The sequence below is a fragment of the Ovis aries genome, chromosome 7 (assembly GCF_016772045.2).
Source record: "Ovis aries strain OAR_USU_Benz2616 breed Rambouillet chromosome 7, ARS-UI_Ramb_v3.0, whole genome shotgun sequence".
In the NCBI taxonomy this organism is placed as follows: Eukaryota; Metazoa; Chordata; class Mammalia; order Artiodactyla; family Bovidae; genus Ovis; species Ovis aries.
In genome coordinates, this window is record NC_056060.1 from 822,568 (window position 1) to 848,744 (window position 26,177).

The window sequence follows — 26,177 nt, forward strand, 5'->3', positions numbered from 1 at the left end:
TCTAATTCCATAATTATGGAAAAGCAGAGACATCACTTTGCCGTCCAAGCTATTGTTTTCCAGTTGTCATGTGTGGATGTGAGAGTTGGACCATAAAGAAACCTGAGAGCCAAAGATTTGATGCTTTCAATTTGTGGTGTGGGAGAAAACTTTTGAGAGGCACTTGGACAACAAGGAGATCAAGCCAGTCAGTCCTAAATGAAATCAGTTCAGTTCAGTTCAGTCGCTCAGTCGTGTCTGACTCTTTGCGACCCCATGAATCGCAGCACGCCAGGCCTCCCTGTCCATCACCATCCTCTGGAGTTCACTCAGACTCACGTTCATGGAGTCCGTGATGCCATCCAGCCATCTCATCCTCTGTCGTCCCCTTCTCCTCCTGCCCCCAATCCCTCCCAGCATCAGAGTCTTTTCCAATGAGTCAACTCTTCGCATGAGATGGCCAAAGTACTGGAGTTTCAGCTTTAGCATCATTCCCTCCAAAGAAATCCCAGAGCTGATCTCCTTCAGAATGCACTGGTTGGATCTCCTTGCAGTCCAAGGGACTCTCAAGAGTCTTCTCCAACACCACAGTTCAAAAGCATTAATTCTTCGGCACTAAGACTTCTAAAAAAGAATTCATTTGAATCAGTTCTGATGAGATGGATGAAACTGGAGCCGATTATACAGAGTGAAGTAAGCCAGAAAGAAAAACACCAATACAGTATACTAACACATATATATGGAATTTAGGAAGATGTCAATGACGACCCTGTATGCAAGACAGGGAAAGAGACACAGATGTGTATAACGGACTTTTGGACTCAGAGGGAGAGGGAGAGGGTGGGATGATTTGGGAGAATGACATTCTAACATGTATACTATCATGTGAACTCAATCGCCAGTCTATGTCTGACGCAGGATGCAGCATGCTTGGGGCTGGTGCATGGGGATGACCCAGAAAGATGTTATGGGGAGGGAGGTGGGAGGGGGTTCATGTTTGGGAATGCATGTAAGAATTAAAGATTTTAAAATTTAAAAATAAAAACTAAAAAAAAAAAAAAAAAGACTTCTTCACAGTCCAACTCTCACATCCATACATGACCACAGGAAAAACCATAGCCTTGACTAGACGGACCTTAGTCGGCAAAGTAATGTCTCTACTTTTGAATATACTATCTAGATTGGTCATAACTTTTCTTCCAAGGAGTAAGCGTCTTTTAATTTCATGGCTGCAGTCACCATCTCCAGTGATTTTAGAGCCCGCCAAAAAATAAAGTCTGACACTGTTCCACTGTTTCCCCATCTATTTCCCATGGAGTGATGGGACCGGATGCCATCATCTTCGTTTTCTGAATGTTGAGCTTTAAGCCTACTTTTTTCGCTTTCCTATTTCACTTTCATCACAAGGCTTTTTCGTTCCTCTTCACTTTCTGCCATAAGGGTGGTGTCATCTGCATATCTGAGGTTATTGATCTTTCTCCTGGCAATCTTGATTCCAGCTTGTGTTTCTTCCAGTCCAGTGTTTCTCATGATGTACTCTGCATAGAAGTTAAATAGGCAGGGTGAAAATATACAGCCTCGACGTACTCCTTTTCCTATTTGGAACCAGTCTGTTGTTCCATGTCCAGTTCTAACTGTTGCTTCTTGACCTGCATATAGATTTCTCAAGAGGCAGGTCAGGTGGTCTGGTATTCCCATCTCTTTCAGAATTTTCCACAGTTTATTGTGATCCACACAGTCAAAGGCTTTGGCATAGTCAATAAAGCAGAAATAGATGTTTTTCTGGAACTCTCTTGCTTTTTCCATGATTCAGCGGATGTTGGCAATTTGATCTCTGGTTCCTCTGCCTTTCCTAAAACCAGCTTGAACATCAGGGAGTTCACGGTTCACGTATTGCTGAAGCCTGGCTTAGAGAATTTTGAGCATTACTTTACTAGCATGTGAGATGAGTGCAATTGTGCAGTAGTTTGAGCATTCTTTGGCATTGCCTTTCTTTGGAATTGGAATGAAAACTGACCTTTCCCAGTCCTGTGGCCACTGCTGAGTTTTCCAAATGTGCTGGCATATTGAGTGCAGCACTTTCACAGCATCATCTTTCAAGATTTGAAACTGCTCAACTGGAATTCCATCACCTCCACTAGCTTTGTTCATAGTGATGGTTTCTAAGGCCCACTTGACTTCACATTCCAAGATGTCTGGCTCTAGATTAGTGATCACATCATCATGATTATCTGGGTCGTGAAGATCTTTTTTGTACAGTTCTTCCATGTATTCTTGCCACCTCTTCTTAATATCTTCTGCTTCTGTTAGGTCCAGACCATTTCTGTCCTTTATCGAGCCCATCTTTACATGAAATGTTCCCTTGGTATTTCTAATTTTCTTGAAGAGATCTCCAGTCTTTCCCATTCTGTTGTTTTCCTCGATTTCTTTGCATTGATCGCTGAAGAAGGCTTTCTTATCTCTTCTTGCTATTCTCTGGAACGCTGCATTCAGATGCTTTATCTTCCCTTTTCTCCTTTGCTTTTCACCTCTATTCTTTTCACAGCTATTTGTAAGGCCTCCTCAGACAGCCATTTTGCTTTTTTGCATTTCTCTTCCATGGGGATGGTCTGGATCCCTGTTTCCTGTACAATGTCACTAACTTCAGTCCAGAGTTCATCAGGCACTCTATCTATCAGATCTAGGCCCTTCAATCTATTTCTCACTTCCACTGTATAATCATAAGGGATTTGATTTAGGTCATACCTGAATGGTCTAGTGGTTTTCCCTACTGTCTTCAATTTGAGTCTGAATTTGGCAATAAGGAGTTTATGATCTGAGCCACAGTCAGCTCCTGGTCTTGTTTTGTTGACTGTATAGAGCTTTTCCATCTTTGGCTGCAAAGACTATAATCAATCTGATTTTGGTGTTGACCATCTGGTGATGTCCATGTGTAGAGTCTTCTCTTGTGTTGTTGGAAGAGGGTGTTTGCTATGACCAGTGCATTTTCTTGGCAAAACTCTATTAGTCTCTGCCCTGCTTCATTCTGCATTCCAAGGCCAAATTTGCCTGTTACTCCAGGTGTTTCTTGACTTCCTACTTTTGCATTCCAGTCCCCTATAATGAAAAGGACATATTTTTTGGGTGTTAGTTCTAAAAGGTCTTGTATGTCTTCATAGAACCGTTCAACTTCAGTTTCTTCAGCGTTACTGGTTGGGGCATAGACTTGGATAACTGTGATATTGAATGGTTTGCCTTGGAAACGAACAGAGATCATTCTGTCGTTTCTGAGATTGCATCCAAGTACTGCATTTCGGACTCTCTTGTTGACCATGATGGCTACTCCATTTCTTCTGAGGGATTCCTGCCCGCGGTAGTAGATATAATGGTCATCTGAGTTAAATTCACCCATTCCAGTCCATTTTAGTTCGCTGATTCCTAGGATGTCAACATTCACCCTTGCCATCTCTTGTTTTACCACTTCCAATTTGCCTTGATTCATGGACCTGACATTCCAGGTTCCTATGCAATATTGCTCTTTACAGCATCGGATCTTGCTTCTATCACCAACCACGTCCACAACTGGGTATTGTTTTTGCTTTGGCTCCATCCCTACATTCTTTCTGGAGTTATTTCTCCACTGATATCCAGTAGCATATTGGGCACCTAATGACCTGGGCAGTTCCTCTTTTGGTATCCTATCATTTTGCCTTTCCATACTGTTCATGGGGTTCTCAAGGCAAGAATACTGAAGTGGCTCGCCATTCCCTTCTCCAGTGGACCACATTCAGAATATTTATCAGAAGAACTAATGCTGAATCTACAATACTTTGGCCACCAGATGCAAAGAGCCAACTCATTGGAAAAGACCCTTATACTGGGGAAAATTGAGGGCAGGAGGAGAAAGGGGCAACAGAGGATGAGATGGTTGGATGGCATCACCGACTCAATGGACATGAGCTTGAGTAAACTCTGGGAGATAGTGGAGAACAGGGAAGCCTGGCGTGCTGCAGTCCACGGGGTTGCAAAGAGTCAGACACCACCGAGTGACTGAACAACAGCAGTTAAGAAGCTACCACAATAGCATACAATTAGCAACATTTATCAGTTTATCAAAGCTTCTGGCTTTTTTTTAACTTAATTTGACTACTTCTTGGACCTTTTCATATTTTCTTTCTTGTTATCTTCAGCATTAGCAGTTAGTGTTCTTCAGATCAGGCATCTTTTTCCCCAAAGAAATAAGAGAAATCACTTAGCAAGAGTTAGTGTACACACCATGGAAGGAAGCAAACAATGAAGTCACTTAGAGATGCTGATGCTGTGTGTCCTTCACACCTTGACCAGTTAGGTGATGGCCTGCTGCTCAGAGGAACCTTGAAAAAACTCCTCAAATTCTTGTCTTTTAAAACTGCCATGGACCTGCAGGGTTTTTGTTGGTTTTTTTTTTTTTTTTTTTCAACTTTTTGTTCCCATTGCTCTGGATGGCCCAATGCTTCTGACTAAAACAATAGAGAGAGCCCCCAGCATCCTTCTCCTCCATATGCTGAAGTCCCAAATTGTCCAGCAGCTTACAGAGTGCTTGGAGTGCACTGGTTTTTGTCATTTCCCAGTTCCTGCCAGTAAGCATGTTGAAAGGGCTAAGATAGACAACTCCATGGTTTTTCACCAAAGTCAGCAAGAGAAATAGGGCTATACAAACTTTCTCATATTTAGGTCCAGTTTAACCTTTCAGTGCTTCATTTTGGGGGCACAAGACTGCACACAAACTCCTTACAAGGTTGCTTTCTACCTCTACTGTTTCCTCTGTTTGCTCATGTAGTGTTGCACTGTAACCTTCCTTATGATACCCTAAGGGGGTCCTTAACCAGGGGTGATGTGTGCTCACCTAAGCCCCTCTCTGTAGGGTTGAGAACATAGACCGTCTGTACTTCCCTGCTGCCTGTTTGATCTGTTTCCATAAAAGATCTCACAACACTTACTCCTTCCCCTGAATTCCTTGACTTCACACATTATTTTACATTTATTTCCACCATTTGACCCTGATTGTTTGCCTTCTTCAATACAATAAGTTTTGCTTCTGGCCAATATTGCCCACTCAGCAAGTGGCCTGAGTGTTCCCCCAGCTTCATGGTTCCATCCTGCACCAATTTGGTTTCAGCTATCCGTCCCCTCTGTCCCAAGCTCTACACGCCCAAGTTCACGTCCAAGGGCTCCCCTGAGGCTCTGCATGTGCCCATGCACCCTCTTGACCTATCTAAAATGGCTCGCCTTCAGACTCTTCTGTAGCACTGCTCCATCCTGGAAGTCCTCCCCGATCACTGCCCACCTGCAGCCCCAGAGCTGCAGTCCACCCAGAGCATCCTTTATAGGGTCGAATTAGTTGTGATCATGTGCGCGTGTGCTATGTCACTTTCACCGCCAGGCTCCTCTGTCCATGGGATTCTCTAGGCAAGAATACTGGAGTGGGTTGCTGTGCGCTTCTCTATGCTATCTCTCCCTGACCCAGGGATCAGACCTGCGTCTTTTACGTTTCTGCATTGGCAGGCGGGTTCTTACCACTAGAGCCACATGGGAAGCCCAGTTGTAACATAAAATTTGACTTCCAAAAGAGCAGCGTCCACTTGGTTTTTGCTTTCCTATCCTTGTCTTGATGCTCGAATACCTTGAAAGAGCACTCTTGACTTGCATTCATGACACTGAAAGTCTTCCGCCTGAAGGTGACATTTCTCATGTGGTATCATTCTTCAGTCTGTGGTCTCACCTTAGTAAGGAATGTTCCCTTCCTTACTGAATGCTTCCTTCTCCCACCCCTTCCGTTTTCACTTCTTTATAAAACCCATCCTAATAAAGTAATTTTTTACAAAGCAGGAGATTTGGCAGGCACTAGATGTTTGGGACCTGCCAAGCCAAGACAGTTGAAGGTGGCTATAAAAGATTTTGCAAATACCATTTGCACCAGAAATACAGCAGCAGCTTTTTTGGCTGAAAAACAGTCTCAGCCAAGCTGAAGCTGATTACATTGGCCATGCAACAAAGGTAATTTATTCATTATACCCAAAATCTCCCATTAACTAAAATCAGGGTTTCAACTGCTGATTGAAAGGAAGCTGCTGGATCAGAGCACAATTACCCTCTAGACCAAAAAGGTAGTGACTCTTATGAGTACCTTCTAATTGTTTTTCTTTCCTAAACCTAATTACTGTTGGCTGTGCAGATATCTAATCATTAACTTATTCATATAACATTAACCTATATTTTTTTCTCATAACCACTCCCATTCTAATTCACATTCTGCATTTCTGGTGGTTTTATATCTGTTTAAAGTCTTCCTAGATTTCTGTGTGGCTTTTATCAGAAATACTTTATAAAGCAAGGACTCAGCTGAATCCTTTCCCTGAGAGGATGGGTGTTCATTTCTTGAGAAAACTAAGAACTCTGGAGAGTTCTTCCCATTTCTCTAGTATAGATGTGTCTCCTGAGCTTCAGGTGGCATTTGCCTCTTCCCCAAGTCTCACTGATCACCACTCACCATCTTGGTCCACCCAAAACTGTGGACTTTCTGCCCTTACCCTCCAGTTGTCAGCAACTTAATGTGAATGCCAGGTTAAGAGAAATTCTTCCTACCTTTCTTCACAGACACCCTCCCCCTAGGGCTGAGCAGACACCTTCAGACTTTCCAAACTCATAATTAAACCCCCTGACAATTTTCTTTTCTGGCTCACTTGCAAAATAAATGCATCAAAGAAGATTAATTTTTGCTCTCTCCATGTCTGTATCCAGTGTGTGTGTAGTGATGGCGGTGGTATGGGAAGGAGGTCTGTGTGTCCTTTGAAATACATACCGCAATTGTAACTTTTCTTAGCTTGCCCATGACTAATTCAGAGCCCAGAGTTTACAAGGGATCCATGAGGGACTGAGAAGGGAGTGGGTGTGTTTGTACAGATGAAACACGGATGAATTTCAGTCATCTTCCTACTAGCAAAGGCAGATTGAAGGAAACAGACCATTGAGAGCTGCTCACTCACTCCCTGATTTTCCCCCTCACTCCATTCTCCTATCCTGTCCCCTAACTCCACTTACTTCCTTTAGAGAAACTAGGTGTGGTCTTTCTCAGACGTGCTGACCCCTACACCTCTCAGAGCACTGGTTTCGATCTGCACAGACAGGATGCTGGGTTTCCAGTCTGTAACCTCAGCAGTCCTGTTCTCTTCCCAGAAGGAAGCGCAGCATGGGACTCTGGTGGCGATGCTCTGAGTCACTCCTACTCATAGGCCCTTGATGGTCCTGCTCACTGTAGCCTCAGTGCTAGGAATCTCAGTTCTTCTTTGCCTTAGAATTTCAGGGGGTGAAGAAGCCTACTTTCTTTAGGAAATGTTTGAAGTGGGGAGTTTTCTGGTAGGCTGAGAGACGAGTCTTGTCAGGTGTATGGGTATGGATGTGGAAACTTTCAGTGTCAAACACCGCCCATCTAGTTAGCCTGAAAGGAATCCTGGTCCATGTGGCCTCGAGAGGAGAGCTATCTGTTTGTGTTCTGAGTGTCTTTATCTTGTTATTAAAAGACACTCTCTGGGGATGTGGCTTGTGTGTCTGTCAGTGGAGTCTGACTTCCCTTTTGTTCTCAGGGAGGAAGATGAGTACTCAGAATTGCGATCAGAGCTCAGCCAGAGTCAACACGAGGCCAACGAGGACTCTCGCAGCGTGGATCAGGACCAGACCTCTGTGTCTGTCCCTGAAAACCAGTCCACCGTGGTCACTGCAGACATGGGTAAGTGCCTGCTGTGGCCGCAACGCCAGGGCTCGGTTTCTGGATTGTAATCAAAACTTTAGAAGCATGAGACAGCCTGGATTGAGATTTAGTGAGTCAAGCAGCTTGTTGAGTAGATGAAGGCACGTGGAGGCTCATTCATTCCAGTTCTCTACATATTCCTTTGTTGGTCACAGTGGAGCCAAAGAGCTGAATTCCCTTTCTGCCTTGATGTTTGTGATTCAAACGTGTCACCTTCTACGTGAAAAGTCAGGAAGTAGGGAACCAGGTAAAAAGGTGATTGCACTGTTCCAAGTTCAGTGAAACTGAGCTGTGATGGCAAGAATGGAAAGGATGGGCTGAGGAGCAACTCACTGCAGGGGAGGAGGCAATAGGCTCAGCAACTCTTGGGTAAGCAGGATCCAAAATGACTCTTTAAAACATTCATCCTGAGTGACTCAGAATGATTGTATTCCTTACTAAGGCAGTTTGGTTGAGAAATGATTTGGGAAATAAATATATTTCGTTTGAGGTTGTGAAGAAATGTCTGTATGAAAATAGCTGGTAACAGCACATTGGTATGGTGTGTTTTAAACTACAGGTTATGACCCTTCCAAGTAGGTCTTGAAATTACGTGAAAAATCAAAATGTTTTAAAAATGAAATCACGTAGGGGGAAAAAAACAGAATGATAGTATTGTTTTTTCAAGACACGTACCTGTTGGATATGGATATGTCGTAAGTTGCCAAGGGAAGTGTTATAACTATGGGTTGCAGCTGAAGTGTTGTAAAACCTCTGGCTCAACTAGATCTCTGGAGAGATTGGGGTTGTGGATAAAGGCTTTGAAGTTATGAGGTAAAGAGCTCCCTATGGTTGAAAGGATGTGAAGTCCAAATGGGGAGATGCACTATATCTTAGGAAATGTTCACATATAAGGGGGTGATGGGAAAGGAGCAAGGAGAAGAGTAAGTATAGTGCAGTTTACATTAGAACTTAAGTTTCCATTGGGGAGAGTGACTTTAATAAATAGTAAACATTTATGCTTAATTATAAACCTATATAATAACCAGGGCTTCCCTATACAGACTTATAATATAACCAGGGCTTCCCCGGTAGCTCAGCTGATAAAGAACCCACCTGCAGTGCAGGAGACTCCGGTTTGATTCCTGGGTCAGGAAGATCCTCTGGAAAAGGGATAGGCTATCCACTCCAGTATTCTTGGGCTTCTCTGGTGGCTCAGCTGCTATAGAATCCACCTGCAATGTGGGAGACCTGGGTTCAGTCCCTGGGTTGGGAAGATCCCCTGGAGAAGGGAAAGGCTACCCGCTCCAGTATTCTGGCCTGGAGAATTCATGGACTACAGTTCATGGGTTCTCAGAGTCGGACACAACTGAGTGGCTTTCACGACAACCTGCATGAACCTATATACATGCTATAACATCAAGCACCATGGCAGTGTGTCAGAGGAATTCAGTTTAAGATTTCCAGGAAAGCTTCCTCTCAGAAGTGACATGTGAGCTGAGATGTGGAGGGTAAGTAGGAATTGAGTGCATGAGAGGAAGTGGCATGCAGGAGAGAGGGGATGATGTGGTCAAGGCGATGAGTAAGACCCTCTTTTATGAAGGGTGCAGAGGTGTGAGACAGAGGCTGGGAGAGGCAGGCTGGAGCCAGATGGCGCAAGATCTCATAGACCACGCTAGGGAGTCTGACCTTTATTCAGAGATCCAGGAGAAACCGCTGAATGATTTTAACAGCTGTGGATGGGAGGGATGAGATGATCAGATGGCATTCTGAATCAGTCAGTCTGTAGTGAAGAGAAGGAATCAGTGCATCAAGAGTGAATGGGGAAGGCCAGCCTGGAAACCATTGCCGAAGTCAAGGTGGGCAAAACTGTTGTCAGAATTAAAGGTGGTGGCCGTTGAGACGTGGAAAAGCAGATGAGTACAGAAAATTGACAAGATCTTCCAAGGAATCCATCACAGGGTGAAGAAGGAAGGAGGCGTGCGTGGGTGTTCCGTAAGTGTCTGGTTTGCCCAGTGGATGGGTGACAGGGCCAATCAGCTATATGGGAGCAAAGGAAAAAGGACTCAGTGGTTTTGGTCTGAATTTAGTTTTGTTGGGGAGGGGCACGGGTGGGGTGGAGAGGAGGGTGTGTGTTTTGTTTGGGCAGAAGTTTCAGGTGTCTGGAGCTATCTGGGTGGAGATGCTGGGAAGGCAGTGGGTACATAAACCGCAACAGGTCTGGCTGAGGAAAGCAGTCGGGAGACGTCCGGCTGTTTGCAGATAGTTACGGAAGCAGTGGAAGTCGATGTGGAGAGCATGAAGTGTAGAGAACTAGAGGCTAGGTGTAGGGGGCCACCGGCCGAGGAGAAGACGCCGGAGCACCTCGTGGCAGGGATGAACCTCTCGGCGTCTCAGTCTCGGCTCAAACGCGCCTTCCCAAAGCACCTCGCGAGCACCCGTCTGTGCACGTCCGGCGCCGCCTCTCACCACCTCGCTGGTCTCCTCCTTACATCACACTGAAAGTTTAAATGATGTGTTTGTACTTCTTTGCTTGACTGACGCTCCCACTAAACCGCACTGAGCAAAAGCTTGTTTATTTTCTCTACTCGTGGCTCTCCGGAGCCCACCACAGGGCCTGGCACAGAGTGCCGTGTGGGTTCAGAGATATGTGTTTGAATGAAGGGGTGGTGCAGTCAACCAGTCCATCAACCAGGCAGTCAGCCGGAGCCGTAAGAAGGAAATGTGGAGAGCTGCGCCCACCAGGCAGTGGGGGAGAAGACTCTCATAAGGAAGGAGGGTCCCCAGCATGGATGGCTGCTAAGGCCACGTAAAATAGGTTTAGGTAGATTGATGTCCCTGAGTGCTGGGTACTGATACCAGCTTTAGCCAGATGGAAATGGGGTGAGGAGAGGGCTTGCCTTGCGGGCCTGGGGCCTTGGCTTCAGGCTAAAGCTGCTTCCCTTATATTGAACCCAGACTGCGGGCCTGCCGTCACAGCACACACATACCCTGGCGGCCAGCCCACGTCCTCCAGGCTCCGTTACACCAGCGTCATAATCTTACCCTGGTGGCCTCGACCTTCTGGGCTCAGGTTTCCAGCCTCAGGCGGTCAGACACGTGCAGGCAGCCGAGAAGTTTCTGTCACTGCCCAGATGCATTCCTACACCCACCCCGCCATTCAGTTCTCTGAAACTATTTTTCATGAAATTAAGCAAGTGACCCACACTCCAACAAAATTTCTTAGTCAAAGAAACTTGGGGAGTTGGAGGGCAAACCCCCTCCAGTGGATGGGGAGGGTGGTGGGGTACATTTTCACCGTGGGCATCCCAGGGCTCCCGTTGGGGGGAATCCCCTGTATCCGGGTGCCCGCTCGGGAGCCAGTGTCCACCCGTCTGCACCAGGAGCAGCCTTTGTTTTCCCAAATCACGTATTTTCACCCTTTCCCTCAGTAAAAATGCATGTTCGTTACAACTGGTGGTAGTTTCATTCCCAACAAGCCTGGGCTCCTGCAGGGAAGGGCCCTTGTCTGCCTGGGGCCTGTGTGTGTTCTCTGCCCGCAGTAGGAGCCATCATTCACATAGCCGCTCGCTGACTGCGTGCTAGGGATGGGTATGTGAGACCCAGAACCTGCCCTCAGACCGCCGTGCTCGCAGGCTCACACCCTTCATCCCCAGAGTGACATCCCCACTTCCAGCTCTGACCTGCAGGCCCGTGGAGCCTGGAGAGCCCCCACCTCAAGCCTTGCCCTTCCCGGCTCTTCCTGCTTCCTTCCTGCTCTGGCCACACCGGCCTTCCCTGCTACCCCTCAGACCTGACCAGCGTCTCTGAACTCCGGGTCCCTGCATCCACTGATGCCCACTCGTCCTTTCTCTCACAGTCAGTCTGCTCTCCCCTCGTCACAGCCTCCCCCGGCGCCTCGTGGGGTCCTGGACTGTCTCTCACATGCACGCTGCTTGGCCTCCGCTCTGCACGCGTGTCCCTCCCTTCTCACCCCACCTCATCCCTCTTCATCGCACTTAGCCCTCCGTGATGCCACCTCCCATGTGTCCCTCCCATCTCCCCCACCTCATCCCTCTTCATCACACTTAGCCCTCCATGACATCACCTCCCGTGTGTCTTTACTTCCTTATGTGTATCACCAGTCAGTCCTTGTGCTGGAATGCCAGCTCCACGTGGGCAGGGACTTTGACTCTTCGACATAGCGGTGCCCACTCACAGGAGGCTTCCAGAGAGGTGAGTGACAGGGAGCGACTTGGAGCTTGCGGTTGTTTGCAGGATGCAAAGGGAACATGGAGTGCCTGCCGGTGGAGCACACCGGAAGATGGGCGGGGGCCACAGCCTCTGGTGGGAGCGCCAGAATGTGCCAGAAGTCACACCTAGGCTGACAGCTGAGGGATAAGTGGGAACAAGCGGGCACAGAGGGGGCAGGAGGAGAGTGTGGTGGGCGCAGCCGCCCCCGCCAGGACCCTGCGGAGGGCAGGCCTGGGGACAGCAGGAGGAGCAGCTCACGAAAGCCCAGCAGAGCACAGCCCCTGCACGTCCATCAGAACTGGGTGGCTGCCTCTTCTTACTCCCGTGCCATTTTCCAATTCAATTGCTTCAGCAGGGAAAAAAGCTTCCATTTATAAACACCTTTATAGGAAATCATTAAAACACATCCATTTCATTATGACTGCTGTATTTGCAAACCTCCATTAGCCACCCAGCTGGGCTAATTTTGAGCTGGATTTTATATACAGCGTTGGCTGCAGTATATTTGCAGATTTCCTTTTAAGATAATAGGAGTAGTCTCTTCATCAGAAATCACTTGTCTTTTGTGTTCAAACCCACTTCGATAAGCTGGCTCCAGGGCATGGTCCTCAGAGCCTGGACAAGGAAACCCGCAATGCAGAAGGTGCTTTGACCTACCTGAGCAGTCCTATACAGGAGAAAGGTCCCGATGGTGTCACGTTGCATCTTCAAGTAAACTGCATTACCTCTGTTCAAACCTAGACACGAAATCATTTGTAAAACAAAGATAATTAAGTAGACAAAGATAAAGTGGGAGTTGTGGCTTGGGATTTCTGTTTCCTCACCTTGGCGAAGAGTTCTCGTTAAAAGGGAGGCTGCAGGTCATGGCTGACGTGGTTTGTTCTCTTACTTTGTGTTGAGCATCAACAGGCATCCTCAGGTTCGGTCCTCAGTCTAAAAGGAGGCACTTCAGAGCTCCTCACCTGTGAAACTGAGATAACAGGAGTTCAGAGAGGGCAAGGCACTTGTCCAGGCTGCACAGCTAAGCACTTGTTTTTGTTCCTGACACCCATCTATCTATAGGTGGGTCTCCTTTCACAGGAAAACATGCCTTTGGCTGGTGTGCTCTGCTTGCCACCATCCTATGAGGTCTCTAGAGCTGGCGGCAGAATTTAGGGAGCCACTGTCTGATCAGAGCTCCTGGCTTACTAGCAAAGTGTCTGCTGTTCATTGAGATGCTGCAGATCTCCAACTTAGCTCCCACACCCTTAGACCAACCCATGCTGGGTGCTGCAGCAGAGCCGAGCACAGATGTGTGAGATGGCACTGGTCGTGCTAGCTTGTGGGTGGGGGGTGGGGGTGGGGGTGCATTCCCTCCTGCAGGCTGTCTTCCTGCCTCTGTTCATGGAACACCAAAGCTGGTCTGGAGCAATTGTCTGTAAAGCAAAATCCCTGACCCCATGGACCTTTGCACAGGCTGTGATAGGTTCTGCTCCTGTATTTTGAAATTTCTTTTGGTTTTTGGTGAGAAAGTCTTATTTTTGTGGAATTTAGCAGTGCTGAACTATCATCCTTTAGGGAGGGAAGAAAGCATATGCCCCCGTGCTTGCTGGTGTGATCATTTAGACAGAGATTTCCTCCTTATGCATAGTTTTTGGAAGACAACCAAGGAAGAATTTACACATGAAACCTGGCTGTTTGGCACAGCTGTGACTATGAATTACGTTTAATGTTAAAGCCAGATTTTCCTGGCTTAATGGACCATGAGGCTTAATGGCTCAGGAGAAATGTTCCAAAGTGTTGAGCAGCCCCTCCCAGTGGGGAGAAAGGGGATTTGGGGCAGGGAAGGAAAGACAGTCCTGCCTTCTCCAAAAATGATTTCTGCAGAGTAGGAGAGAAGTATTTACAAAGGCAGGGCAGCCTGTCCAGAGAAAATTCAATTTCTGTTAGAAATGAGGCACTAAGGAGGCAGTTGTCCTCTGGCAGAGCATGTTTAAAGGAGAGTCAGATTCTTGGTAACCTGATTCTGAAACTTTGCGAAACCAGTCCATAGGTCGGCAATGTTAGACAGGACAGAAACTAGCACCCTGACTTGGCAATGAAACAGGCCCAGCCCTGTGCTACTTCTTTTTTTTTTTTTTAGTCTCCTTTAATTGGGCAACTTAATCTTTCCCAAGAAGTTCATGGAAACCCCTGAAAACCAAGCCCAGGGCAGGCTTCGAAGTTTCAGTGACTCACAGAAGGCTGAGGTGACTCTATCCTTCCTTGCAAGTATATGAGCCTGGTCAGACAAGGCCTGTCTGCGAATGTGACCATGTGGCCGAGGAGGCCACCTAAAATCATTCCAGAACTTTCCTTAGAGAGGAACCAAGCTTGAGAGCAGACAAGATTATTGCCCCACGTCATCTTGTGTCACTTTGGACTATTTCCCTCAAACTACTGTTCAGTGGTTTTGCAGCCCACAGAGGAGACTTGAGATATAAGACAGATATGGAAAGCCATGGATCATGTTTGTTCAGAATGAGCTCCCTTGACTTAGGTTCAGGAACTCCTCTTCTAAGGTAATGAAGTACAAGTCGCTCGGTCGTGTCTGACTCTTTGTGACCCCATGGGCTATACAGTCCATGGAATTCTCCAGGCCAGGATACTGGAGCGGGTAGCCTTTCCCTTCTCTAGGGGATCTTCCCAACCCAGGGATCGAACCCAGGTCTCCCACATTGCAGGCAGATTCTTTACCAGCTGAGCCACAGGGGAACCCCCTTCCAAGATAAGCAGCCTTTATCTTCTAAACAGACTGTATCTCCTCAGGTTGGATTGTTCTTTCAGCTGGAACTCATATTTTCCCTTAAAACCAGCAACCTAGACCTCTCACCTTTTGAGATGGACTGCTCTCTGTCTGTGGAATGTGTATCTCTCATGATAAATCTAGTTCTTACCTAGGTGGGTAAAACACCAAAAACTCCCCAGCATCACAGACGTAGAGAACGGACGTGTGCACGTAGAGGGCAAATGAGAGGGTGGACGAATTGAGAGAGCAGCACTGAAACGCATGCCTTGCCATGTGTAAAATAGATAACTAGTGGGAACCAGCTATAGAACTCCGGGAGCTCAGCCCGGTACTCTGATGGCCTAGAAGGGTGGGATTCTGGGGGCGGGCGGGGGAGGGGACATATACATCTGATTCACGTTGTTATGTGATAGAAACCAACACAACATTTTAAAGCCGTTATTTTTCAGATAAACTTTAAAAAAAAAAAAAAAAGGGTCACACAGGACTGTTAGCTTCCCAGAGCAGCCTTGGAAAGCCTATTTTATCTGTAAGGGAAATAAAGTATAGGCACTCACTAGTCTTGATGCAGGCCCAGCGCTTGCTGTTGACCTCGGTTTCAGGAGGAGAGGTTCTATGCACATCTTCCTCTTTCTCCGGCTGCTTTGGAAGTGCCCTGCCACAGGCAGAGCCGTGAGGCCTAGGATGACCCACTGTGTGCCGGCCCTGTTCACTCCCGGGGCTGGAGCCCACCTGCCTCTAGAGCTGAGATGGACTATCCAGCCTGGGGGAAAGGCCCACTTGGCCTGAAGGGTAGTGAGCTTTGGGGAAAATGCTCAGAGGTGGGGTCCACGAGCTGGGCAGGCAACTGGGGGGCCTTGGGGTGCAGCGAGGGGCTGGGGTTTGTCCTCTAAGTACACTTCTAACTGTGTCTTCAGGGTAACCTCTCAGAGGCACAGGTGTAGAGCCATCTTGAAGGCTGTGCATGGAGAATGCTAAATCGCATCCCCTTTCTGCCCCTAAGGCTCCTCACCTTTGCAGTACTGGGTATTTTCTTACTCTTGGTTCAGTTCAGTTCAGTTCATTTCAGTCGCTCAGTCGTGTCCGACTCTTTGCTACCCCACGAACTGCAGCACGCCAGGCCACCCTGTCCATCACCAACTCCCGGAGTTCACTCAAACTCAAATCCATCGCGTCCGTGATGCCATTCAGCCATCTCATCCTCTGTCATCCCCTTTTCCTCCTGCCCCCAATCCCTCCCAGCATCAGTCTTTTCCAGTGAGTCAGCTCTTCACATGAGATGGCCAAAGTACTGGAGTTTCAGCTTTAGCATCAGTCCTTCCAAAGAACACCCAGGTCTGATCTCCTTTAGAATGTACTGGTTGGATCTCCTTGCAGTCCAAGGGACTCTCAAGAGTCTTCTCCAGCACCGCAGTTCAAAAGCATCAATTCTTTGGCACTCAGCTTTCTTCACAGTCCAACTCTCACATCCATCATGACCGCTTACTCTTAAAGCTGTGCCAAAAAAAAAAAAAAAAAAGCTGTGCCAATTCAAGTGGTTAGTCTTCACAGAGGTAGAATGATCACATGTGCACTTGAACTTCTCTCGGTTTGTTAGAGCCTTGCTCTCTGGAGCCCCCTGTCCGAACTCTTCTGCCTCCGAGGCCAGGGTGGAGTGGGTGATGGGATCGTGTGAGGGCTGTGGCAGCTGAGAGGAGGGTCCTGAGGGGGCAGGGGTGAGCCTTCATGCTGTCGAAGGCTGAATGTACTGCTGTAGGAAAACATACTACGTCAAAACTGCACAGTGACAACAGCAAAGACGGAACACATCCCCGACTGGTGAGATGTGCTATAGTGGAAATCTTTGGGAAAGAAACACTGAGGAGGCTCTGCCCTCCCAGTGAAGTCAGGACCCAGCAAGGGAGGGGCTGGCTCCTGGCGCTGTCACCCTGAGCAGTATCTGTGTTCTTGGGGGTGATGTGGGTGTCATTCCTGTTCTTATAGCTGGTTGAGAGATCAGTCATCATACTGGCCCCTTAGTTAATCTAGCCATCAACATTTCCAAGCTATCAGATCTCTTTGCCTTGAGAGTTGCAGTATTTGTTTTCACCTCAACTTTTTATTTTGAAAAACTTTAAACTTACATAAAAGACACAATGAACCCCCTAAACCCTTTGCCTAGACTCACCAATGGGTAACATTTTACATTTGGTATTTTTCCCTCTTGCACTTGGAGAACGTTTTTTTCTAGGCAGTTTGACAGTGAGAGGCAGACACCATGCTGCTTCGCCCTAAATATATGAGGGACTAAAAACAGGGACTTTCTCAGTCCTAACCACAGCACCTTTAGCCCACCTGAGAATCTGACCACGGGTGGAACACTACCTACCTGTGGTCCACATATAAACTCGCCACATGCGCCAGTCCTGCCTTCTGTCACCGTTGCTCAGCGTCCAGGATCAGTCAGGGCTCACACATCTGTTTAGTTACCGCGTCTTTCTTCTCTCCTTTATCTAGAACAGGTACCCACATTTTTGTCTCTCACGACACAGACATGTTGAGCAGGCCGGGTTAGTGGTGTCATAGAAGACCCCCCGGTCTTCATGATCTGATTGTTTTCTTATTTGAGATTAACATTTTTTTGCAAGGATACGCATAGGTGATATGCATGTGTCCTCGCTACTGAGTTGCCCCTGGAGGTACGGAATGTCCGTTTGTCTGCTGCTTGTGAAGTGAGGGTGCTTTTAGACTATAGCATCGTTCTCACGGGTCCTCTTCAGCAGACACAGACACTGTGTACGTGAAGCAGGACGCAGCTTCTGTGAAGACTCGCTTATTCCTTTCCTCTCAGCCCCTTCTGTCTTCTGCTTGGCACTTAGACCCAGAAGTTGACTCTTCTGTCATTTTCTATGTTGTTTTGTCCTGACTTTGTCGGTCCCTTGCTGGGGTTAGGGAGGGCCATGCTGCATGCAGAGTGGATGGTAGGGCTAAAAAGGAGGCCTAAACCCTCCCGGGTTCAGCCAGTTTCAGCGGTGGGGCCCGGCACGACCCAAGCTGCTCCCTCCCTAGGATGTCAGCTCTCTCCTCTTAGCAGAACGTCTGTCTTGATGCTGGGAGAACCTGTAGCTCTTTCTTGCACTTCAGTGGCTTTACAAGGCGTGACATGTGCCTGGTCAGAACAGCGGTGGGGGGCTGTGGGTCAGCCCTTGGCAGGCCACATGCGTTCTAGTTACAGCCTGACATGCCACGCTCACACAGGAGGGCTTTTGAGCGTTTCCCAGCAGGCCTACAGCTGCTTCTGTTTCTCAGACCAGCTGAGATTCACTGTGGCTAATATCCCTGCCTTCCACGGAAGCATCCTCCTCGGGGATCCCTCTTATTACCTGAAGGCCTTCCTCCGCTTTAGCAGTCTGTGGTCTCTCACGTGATAGGTCTTTGATTTGAAGATATTTGGTCAAAAAGCAGCCTCACGAAAACTTGATGCTTTTAAAAGTTGGCTTAGAACAAGTCTTTCGTTTCTTTCACACTTTTAACTCATGCGGACTTTATTAAGCACTCCTCCATGCCTGGTGGTGTGAGCATCTCCAAACATGAGGATGGATGAACAGAGTCCCCATTCGCCAAATCCAGGCTTTGTAGGGTCCAAGTTTCAGATACCAGGTAATTACAGGGAATATGATGCCTCAAAGAAAGAAATAGGAGACTATAGGCAATCAGGGAAGGCTTCCTGGACAAGGAGACTTTAAGGCAAAGCTTTAAAATGAGCCATTATGGGCTTCCCTCATGGGTCAGTGGTGAAGAATCTGCCTGCCACTGCAGGAGACACGAGCTCACTCCCTCTTCTGAGAAAATCCCACACGCTGTGGAGCAACTCAGCTCAGGGGCCATAACTGTTGAACCTGTGCTCTAGAGCCTGGGAGCCTCAACTACCGAAGCCTGCTTGCTCTAGAGCCCAGGATCCACGACCAAGAGAAACCCCTCCAGTGAGAAGCCGGGGCACTGAAACTAGAGAGCAGCCCCCACTCACCACAGCCAGAGAAAGCCGACGCCACAGCGGAGATCCGGCACAGCCAGAAATAAGTAAGTAAGTTCTCAAAGTCCAGTGTCTTTGAAAAGAAAACAAAACCACCATGAAGAAGAGAATGAGAGGCTTCCAGAATCAGCGGATACGTCACTCTGAAAAGAGTGCCGAGCCCTCGGAATAGTTACATTTGAAGCTGGGACAATATTTTGGAGCAGGTATCTTCTGGTAAATACTCGCTGCTTGAAATCAGAGGAATGGGAATATTTCTACTTTCGAGTCTCTTCAGCTGTATTTTTATTTGGGTTAGGGTTTTTGCCGGGGGTTCAGAAACAGTAGGGCCAGCTTTTAACACTGGATTCAAAATGAACCAGTTCTCCTATAGGTTATCATGTACAACACTGGGGAGAGGCCTGGTTGATCCTGAGGGAGAAAGAGGAAAACTAGCTTTGCCCACCAGTGTTTGTTTAACCAAGCAACACTGCCGATGAGGCTTCATCCCGGTAGCCGAGAGTGTCCTCTGACCTCCTTCCCAGGTTTCCCAGGTACTTCAGACTCCCTCAAACAGCAACATAAAAACCCAAGCTCTGGGATCTCATTAGAAAAATAATTTGAGCTGTCTCTTCCAATTAGAAGTCTTACTGGGGTCCGGGGAAGGGTGCTGTTGTTTAGAAAAGACAGCAGCAGCAGCAGCAGCTGCGGTGAGGGAAGTGGGCAGAGCAATGGAGAGTGCAGCCTGCCGAGTCCAAAGGGGCCACTGCTGGCCACTCCACGCATTGCTGTCATGGGAGGAGCTGGGCCCATGATTGCCCCACCTTCTAATTTTACAGAAATAGCTGTAAATTCTAATAATGTTTAAATGTTGGCAATTAACTCAAGAATCATTTTGGTTTTGTTTTTTTAAAAAAAAGGTTGGGCCAGATATCAAACCCTAACATCCAATCAAAACACCTTCTTGGCTCCTGGAGGTTAGTTTGCTCCTCTGGTTCTCTGGTTGAAGGAAGATGTCATTCCATTTATCCTTATGTGTCTTGGTTTCATCTTTACAGCTAATTAGGCAACTGGAAGGCAGAGTGCCAAGACTGTGTGAGCTTAGTCCATGCCAGAATTCCCTTTACATTGTACTTGAATGGTCTACAGCTTAAAGTTAATTGAAAATTAGCATCAGAAGAAGCCATATGAAATCTGCGTGTGTGAGCTGTGGCTGAAGAAACTGGCAGTCACATCTCTTCGCACCACCTGTGCCGTCTCGTGCACCTGAATTCTTTGAGCATCTATTGCTGAGAACACGCCGTCTCCCTTGTTACGCTTCCTCCTCTCTGACAGGAGATCTCTGATTTTTGCCGTGGTCACTGGGAAGCTCAGGACTAAGTTAGAAGAGTCAGCCGCAGCAGCTTTGCTAGCCCCGTCTGCTTCCTCAGTCTGTCTCTGATCCCAGTCTTGTGTTTTCCGAAATGACCTCTGGGGGAGGAACATGTGTTTGATACAAAGGGCACCCTCTCTGCCCTGCGGATATGGAACCGAGCCATTGCCTTTCCTCCAGGAGGCACAGCACAGCCTGAGGTGCCGCAGTGGGTCTGCCTCTGGTGACCCGTCACACCAGTGACCCTGAGAACATTCAGAGTTGTGCAGCCATCGCCACTACCCATTCCCAGAACTTTCTTATCCTCCCAGACAGAAACTCTGTTCATTAAGCAGTATTGCCCCATTCGCCCAACCCCAGTAACCTCTCTGCTGCTTTCTGTCTCTATGAATTTGCCTGTTCCGGGTACCTCATATAAATGGAATCATACACTTGTCCCTCTGTGACTGACTTATTTCACATAGCCTAATATTTTCAAGGGTCATCTGTGTTGTAGCAGTATCAAAATTCTGTTCCCTTTAAGGATGAGTCATATTAGATTATGTGTTTATGTAATATTTTGTTTATCTGTTCATCTATCAACAGACAACTTGGGTTATTCCATCCTTTGACTCCTGTGAATCATGCTGCTATGAACATTGGCTTAACCATTTTAAAGTGTACTGGTCCATGCTGTTAGCTGTATTCACATTGTCATGCAGCAGAGCTCCAGGACTTTTGTTTTTACCTTAGAGAACTGATAGTGTGCCCATCAAACAGTGCCTGCTCCCACCCCTCACCCTCCAGCCCCTGGTAACCACCATCTTGCTTTCTGTCTCTATGAACGTGACCGCCTTAGACACCCCATATAAGCGGAATCGTAAAGAATTTGTCTTTTTGTATTGCTTGTGTCCCTTAGCTTAATGTCTTTAAGGGTCACCCACGTTGTAGCAGGTGTCGAAGTTTCCCTCCTTTTTAAAGCTGAGTAATACTTCATGGTAGGCATATACCACACTTGGGTTATTTCCGTCTTTTGGCTATTATGAACAATGCTGTTATGGATGTGATCTACAAGGATCTGTTTGAGGTCTTGCTTTCAGTTATTTTGGACTTGTACCCAGCAGTGGAATTGTTGGATCACATGGGAGTCCTATTTTTACTTTTTGAAGAACTGCCATGCTGTTTTCCAGAGCAGTTGCACCATTGTACTGTTCCCACCAGCAGCGCACAAGGACCCCAGTTTCTCCACTTCCTCACCAACACCTGTTATTTTGTGTTGTTGTTGATAGTAGCTATCCTCTTGGGCCTAAGGTGATATTTCACTGTGGCTTTGATTTATAAATGAGGCACCTTTTTGTCTGTTCTGGAATACTTGTTCCCTGTCTGAGCTTGTCTTGCACCTCTGGTCCCTTAACTGACACCTTTGGTCTTTTACAAAGACTCCGACTTCCTTGGCTTTCAGTGTGGAAGCTCCAGTGCCTGGTAGGGAGCTGACTGTGCAGGGCATTGGAGGCCAAGGGAAGGAACTGAAGATGTGTTCTCAGTCTGCATTGAGAATATGCCACAGACTGAGCGATAAGGCCACTCATGTGGGGTGAGAGGTGGCGAAGCGACAGCATTGACGGGGCACCCAGAGCACCTGTCCTGTTGGCCACGCTGTCGTCCTGTGAGTCCCTGAACCGGGAACAGTGACAAAAGACAGCCAGGTGTCACCTGATCACTAGTGGGGCTTGTGTAAAAGCTGTGGGTAGAAGGCAGGAGTGTGGGGGGCTCGTCATCAGCCTGTGTGATACGCGCTGGGCTTCCTAAGACCAAGGAAACCATCTGTCGTCCTCTGAGTGTGAACAGAAGATGCCCCTGAGCTGCAGTCTGCATGTTAACTTAAATGCCTCCCTCTGTCTTCTTGATGCCCTGTCCTGTACTTGCATCGTGGTATCCGTGCTTACTTTCCCCAGCATGGTGGTGGACAGCTGGGAGAGAGAGCCATGGCTTTTGCCACGTACACCTGTGAGCTCCCAGAGTTGAGAGTCTGGTATTCATCTCTGTACCCTGCTTCCAGCCTGAGGCCAGGGCTCAAAAGCTGGTTCAAGAATGAGAAAGACTGATCAGAACCCTACACTTTCCTCCTGTTCCCAGTAGCCCAGCGTACTCAGGACCCAGTCTGGTGGCACCTTCTCCAGGCCTGCTGTGAAGGCCCCTCCGCAGACATGTCCAGGGTGATCATTTCATCAGGTGGGGCTGTGCTAGGGAAATCCTTATGAGTGGCTGAACAGAGGCATCTTCCTTCCTTACCCCACTCAGGAGCACTTACTCACACAAATAATTCAAGAGTGTGTGTAAGCTCCAGCTCAGTGTACCAGGAAACCCAGCACCTCAAGGTACATGATCATTTGGAGAAACTTCTCTGGTTGTTAATGGAATTAACACACATTTCCGCAGCATAGGTGGGCACTCGGGGGCACCACTCCTGACTCTGGACCTCTTTGTCCTGAGTTAGCGGTGGCACCCACCCTCCATCTCCAGAGTGCTTGTGCAGTGGGGATGGTCCTGTTGTCTGCAGCTCAGCGCATGATCCTTATTGAGGACAGAGACCATAAGGTGCATGTAAAACATCTGCTGTTGGCAGTCTGTGTTTCTAGTCTTGTTGGCTCTTAAATATGTAATGATGTGGTGTTTAGATTTGCTCACTTTAAAAATGGCTTGTGACGGCCTATCCTGTGTTGGAGATAAAGTGAGGCAGAAGATCAAAGTCCCGTCTTTCTTGACGCTTACACTTGAGTAGAGGACATGACCCACACCTACATCAGAGCGGATAGTGATACTTGCCGTGGAGAAGATAGGATCACAGGACAGGGACTGAAGGGGAAGAGGTGGCACCCCGTGCCTCAGACAGAGAAGAGCTTGGAGAGGAGGTGGCATTTGAACTGAGAGCCAAATGTAAGAGGAGATTTGGGTGGAAATCATTGTCAGCAGAGGAAACAACAAAGGAAAAGGAAGCTTTAGGTCAGACGGGAGATTGGCATCTTCCAGGGATGGAGAAGAAGCAGGAGTATGAATATAGCATAGTGATGAGGCGGAAGATTGACGGAGGAGACAAGGACCAGCGAGACCAGTGGTTCCCACCGCGAATGCATGTTAGAGTTATCTGATGAGCCTAAAAAGTGTTTCCAGTGCCGAAACTCCTCCCCTGGAGATTGTGATCCAACTGGCCTGGGGGGCGGGGGGGGCGGCGGGCCTGGACACCGGTGTTTTATAAAGGCTCCCCTGGGAGTTCCATGGTACAGCCTGGGTTGAAATGTCAACAGCATTGATCATGCAGTCTTATAGACTCTGGTGAGGAGTTTATACTTAAGTTGAATGAAGGGGAAGGCATATAATGGTTAGGGCCAGGGGAGTAACATGGTCTGGCTTATGTCCTTAAGAGACTCACTTTAGCTACAGTGTAGGGACTAGAGGTGGGAGGTTATTCAGGTGGTTCAATGGAGAAATGATGGTGGCTTGGACCAAGAATGGTGTCAGTGAAAATGGTCCGAAGAGGTCGGTTTGGGGGTGTTTTAGAGGCTGCAGTCATATTGAATGGTGTAATGAAACATAGAATCCCAAAATAGTCTGAGGTATGCCAGCAAATTTGGAAAACTCAGCAGTGGCCACAGGACTGGTAAAGATTAGTTTTCATTCCAATCCCTAAGAAAGGCAATGCCAAAGAATGCTCAAAGTACCGCACAATTGCACTCATCTCACATGCTAGTAAAGTAATGCTCAAAATTCTCCAAGCCAGAGTTCAGCAATACATGAACCATGAACTTCCAAATGTTCAAGCTGGTTTTGAAAAAGGCAGAGGAACCAGAGATCAAATTGCCAACATCCACTGGATCATTGAAAAAGCAAGAGAGTTCCAGAAAAACAGAATCTATTTCTGCTTTATTGACTATGCCAAAGCCTTTAACTGTGTAGATCACAATAAACTGTGAAAAATTCTGAAAGAGATGGGAATACCAGACCACCTGACCTGCCTGCTGCAAAACCTATATGCAGGTCAGGAAGCAACAGTTAGAACTGGACATGGAACAACAGACTGGTTCCAAATAGGAAGAGGAGTACGTCAAGGCTGTATATTGTCACCCTGCTTATTTAACTTATGTGCGGAGTACATCACGAGAAACACTGGGCTGGAAGAAGCACAAGCTGGAATCAAGATTGCCGGGAGAAAGATCAATAACCTCAGATATGCAGATGACACCACCCTTGTGGCAGAAAGTGAAGAGGAACTAAAGAGCCTCTTGATGAAAGTGAAAGAGGAGAGTGAAAAAGTTGGCTTAAAGCTCAACATTCAGAAAACTAAGATCATGGCATCTGGTCCCATAACTTCATGAGAAATAAATGGGGAAACAGTGTCAGACTTTATTTTTATGGGCTCCAAAATCACTGGAGATGGTGACTGCAGCCATGAAATTATAAGTCGCTTACTCCTTGGAAGGAAAGTTATGACCAACCTAGATAGCATATTGAGAAGCAGAGACATCACTTTGCCAACAAAGGTCCATCTAGTCAAGGCTATGGTTTTTCCTGTGGTCATGTATGGATGTGAGAGTTGGACTGTGAAGAAAGCTGAGCGCCAAAGAATTGATGCTTTTGAACTGTGGTGTTGGAGAAGACTCTTGAGAGTCCCTTGGACTGCAAGGAGATCCAACCAGTCCATTCTGAAGGAGATCAGATCTGGGTGTTCTTTGGAAGGAATGATGCTAAAGCTGAAACTCCAGTCCTTTGGCCACCTCATGCGAAGAGTTGACTCATTGGAAAGACTCTGATACTGGGAGGGATTGGGGGCAGGAGGAGAAGGGGATGACAGAGGTTGAGATGGCTTGATGGTATCACGGACTCAATGGATGTGAGTTTGAGTGAACTCTGGGAGTTGGTGATGGACAGGGAGGCCTGGCGTGCTGCAATTCATGGAGTCGCAAAGAGTCGGACATGACTGAGCGACTGAACTGAGCTGAACTAATTGTTTGTATTACATTTGACTTTAAGGGGATTTTTTCCCCCAGCAAAATTATCTTTTAAAATACGTCTAGTTCACATTAAAATTTTAATTAATTTTCTTTTCCTAAACAGGCCTTGGGTGTCTCACAATTAAAAATAACCCAGATTTTAAAGTCAGAATCAAATGATTAGAATTGCTTACAAGGCATCCACATGGAGAACAATATGGAGTTTGTTAAAACAGTTTGTTTTTCCTCTGATGGAAGAAGGTGGTATAAATTGCGATGGTAAAGCCTGTTGATTGGTTATACCAGTCAGAAGAAAAAATCCTGATTATAAGCTGACTGAGGGCACAAACTGTTTCTTATACAGTTTCTGTTTTTAAACAACAACAACAAAATACCTAGTGTCTCTGCTCACTCTGGGGTTTGTTTTGTTCATTTGGTAGTTATCAGATCTTTTTAGCTAAAACTCTTTGTGAAATCAGTCCTTATCTGAATGACTGAGCAGGAAGGTTGACCAGAAGTCCCACAGCCCCTCCTGGGACATTTCTTCATTCTTCATTCATTTCTTAGAGAAATTTGAGATGTAGCTGCTCTTCAGTGAAAAGTGAGGGAATGCAGCATGGCATGGCTATCTAGAAAATGGCCATGGTCTGAAACTCCTTAAAGCCTTTGCATTGGCCTCAGGCCTCAAAAGGTGAGGAGCCTGGGCAGTTAGGCTGCATAGTCTTAAACTTTGGCATCCAGCTCCACTGCTGTCCATTGTGCCTAAGCAGGTTCTTCTCCGTAATCAAAACAGAGAGCGCTCACGCCCACCTTCCTGCTTAAGTCATGTCCACATCCGCTTGCAGATAACTGCAGTGACCTGAACTCGGAGCTGCAGAGGGTGCTGACGGGGCTGGAGAACGTGGTCTGCTGCAGGAAAAAGAGCGGCTGCAGCCTCTCGGTGGCGGAGGTGGACAGACACATCGAGCAGCTGACCACGGCCAGCGAGCGCTGTGACTTGGCCATCAAGGTAGGACCCCCCCACCCCACTCCCTCTGTGTGACTCTCAGATCATATGAGGGAAATGATCAGATTCCTTTAAAGTGCTGTTTTTCTCGAATATCTATTAGGGGGTGGGTATTTCT

At 47.3% G+C, this 26,177-nt stretch overlaps 1 protein-coding gene across 2 annotated transcripts in view; it reads left to right on the forward strand.

Moving 5' to 3' along the window:
* Positions 1-26,177, forward strand: part of MCC (MCC regulator of WNT signaling pathway) — a 533,716-nt gene that overhangs the window by 427,089 nt on the left and 80,450 nt on the right. For both annotated transcript variants that reach the window (XM_060418703.1, XM_027971442.3), the window contains 2 exons: positions 7,581-7,723; positions 25,899-26,062. In XM_060418703.1, the coding sequence (XP_060274686.1) occupies positions 7,581-7,723; positions 25,899-26,062 (307 nt within the window). The remainder of the gene's footprint in view (positions 1-7,580; positions 7,724-25,898; positions 26,063-26,177) is intronic.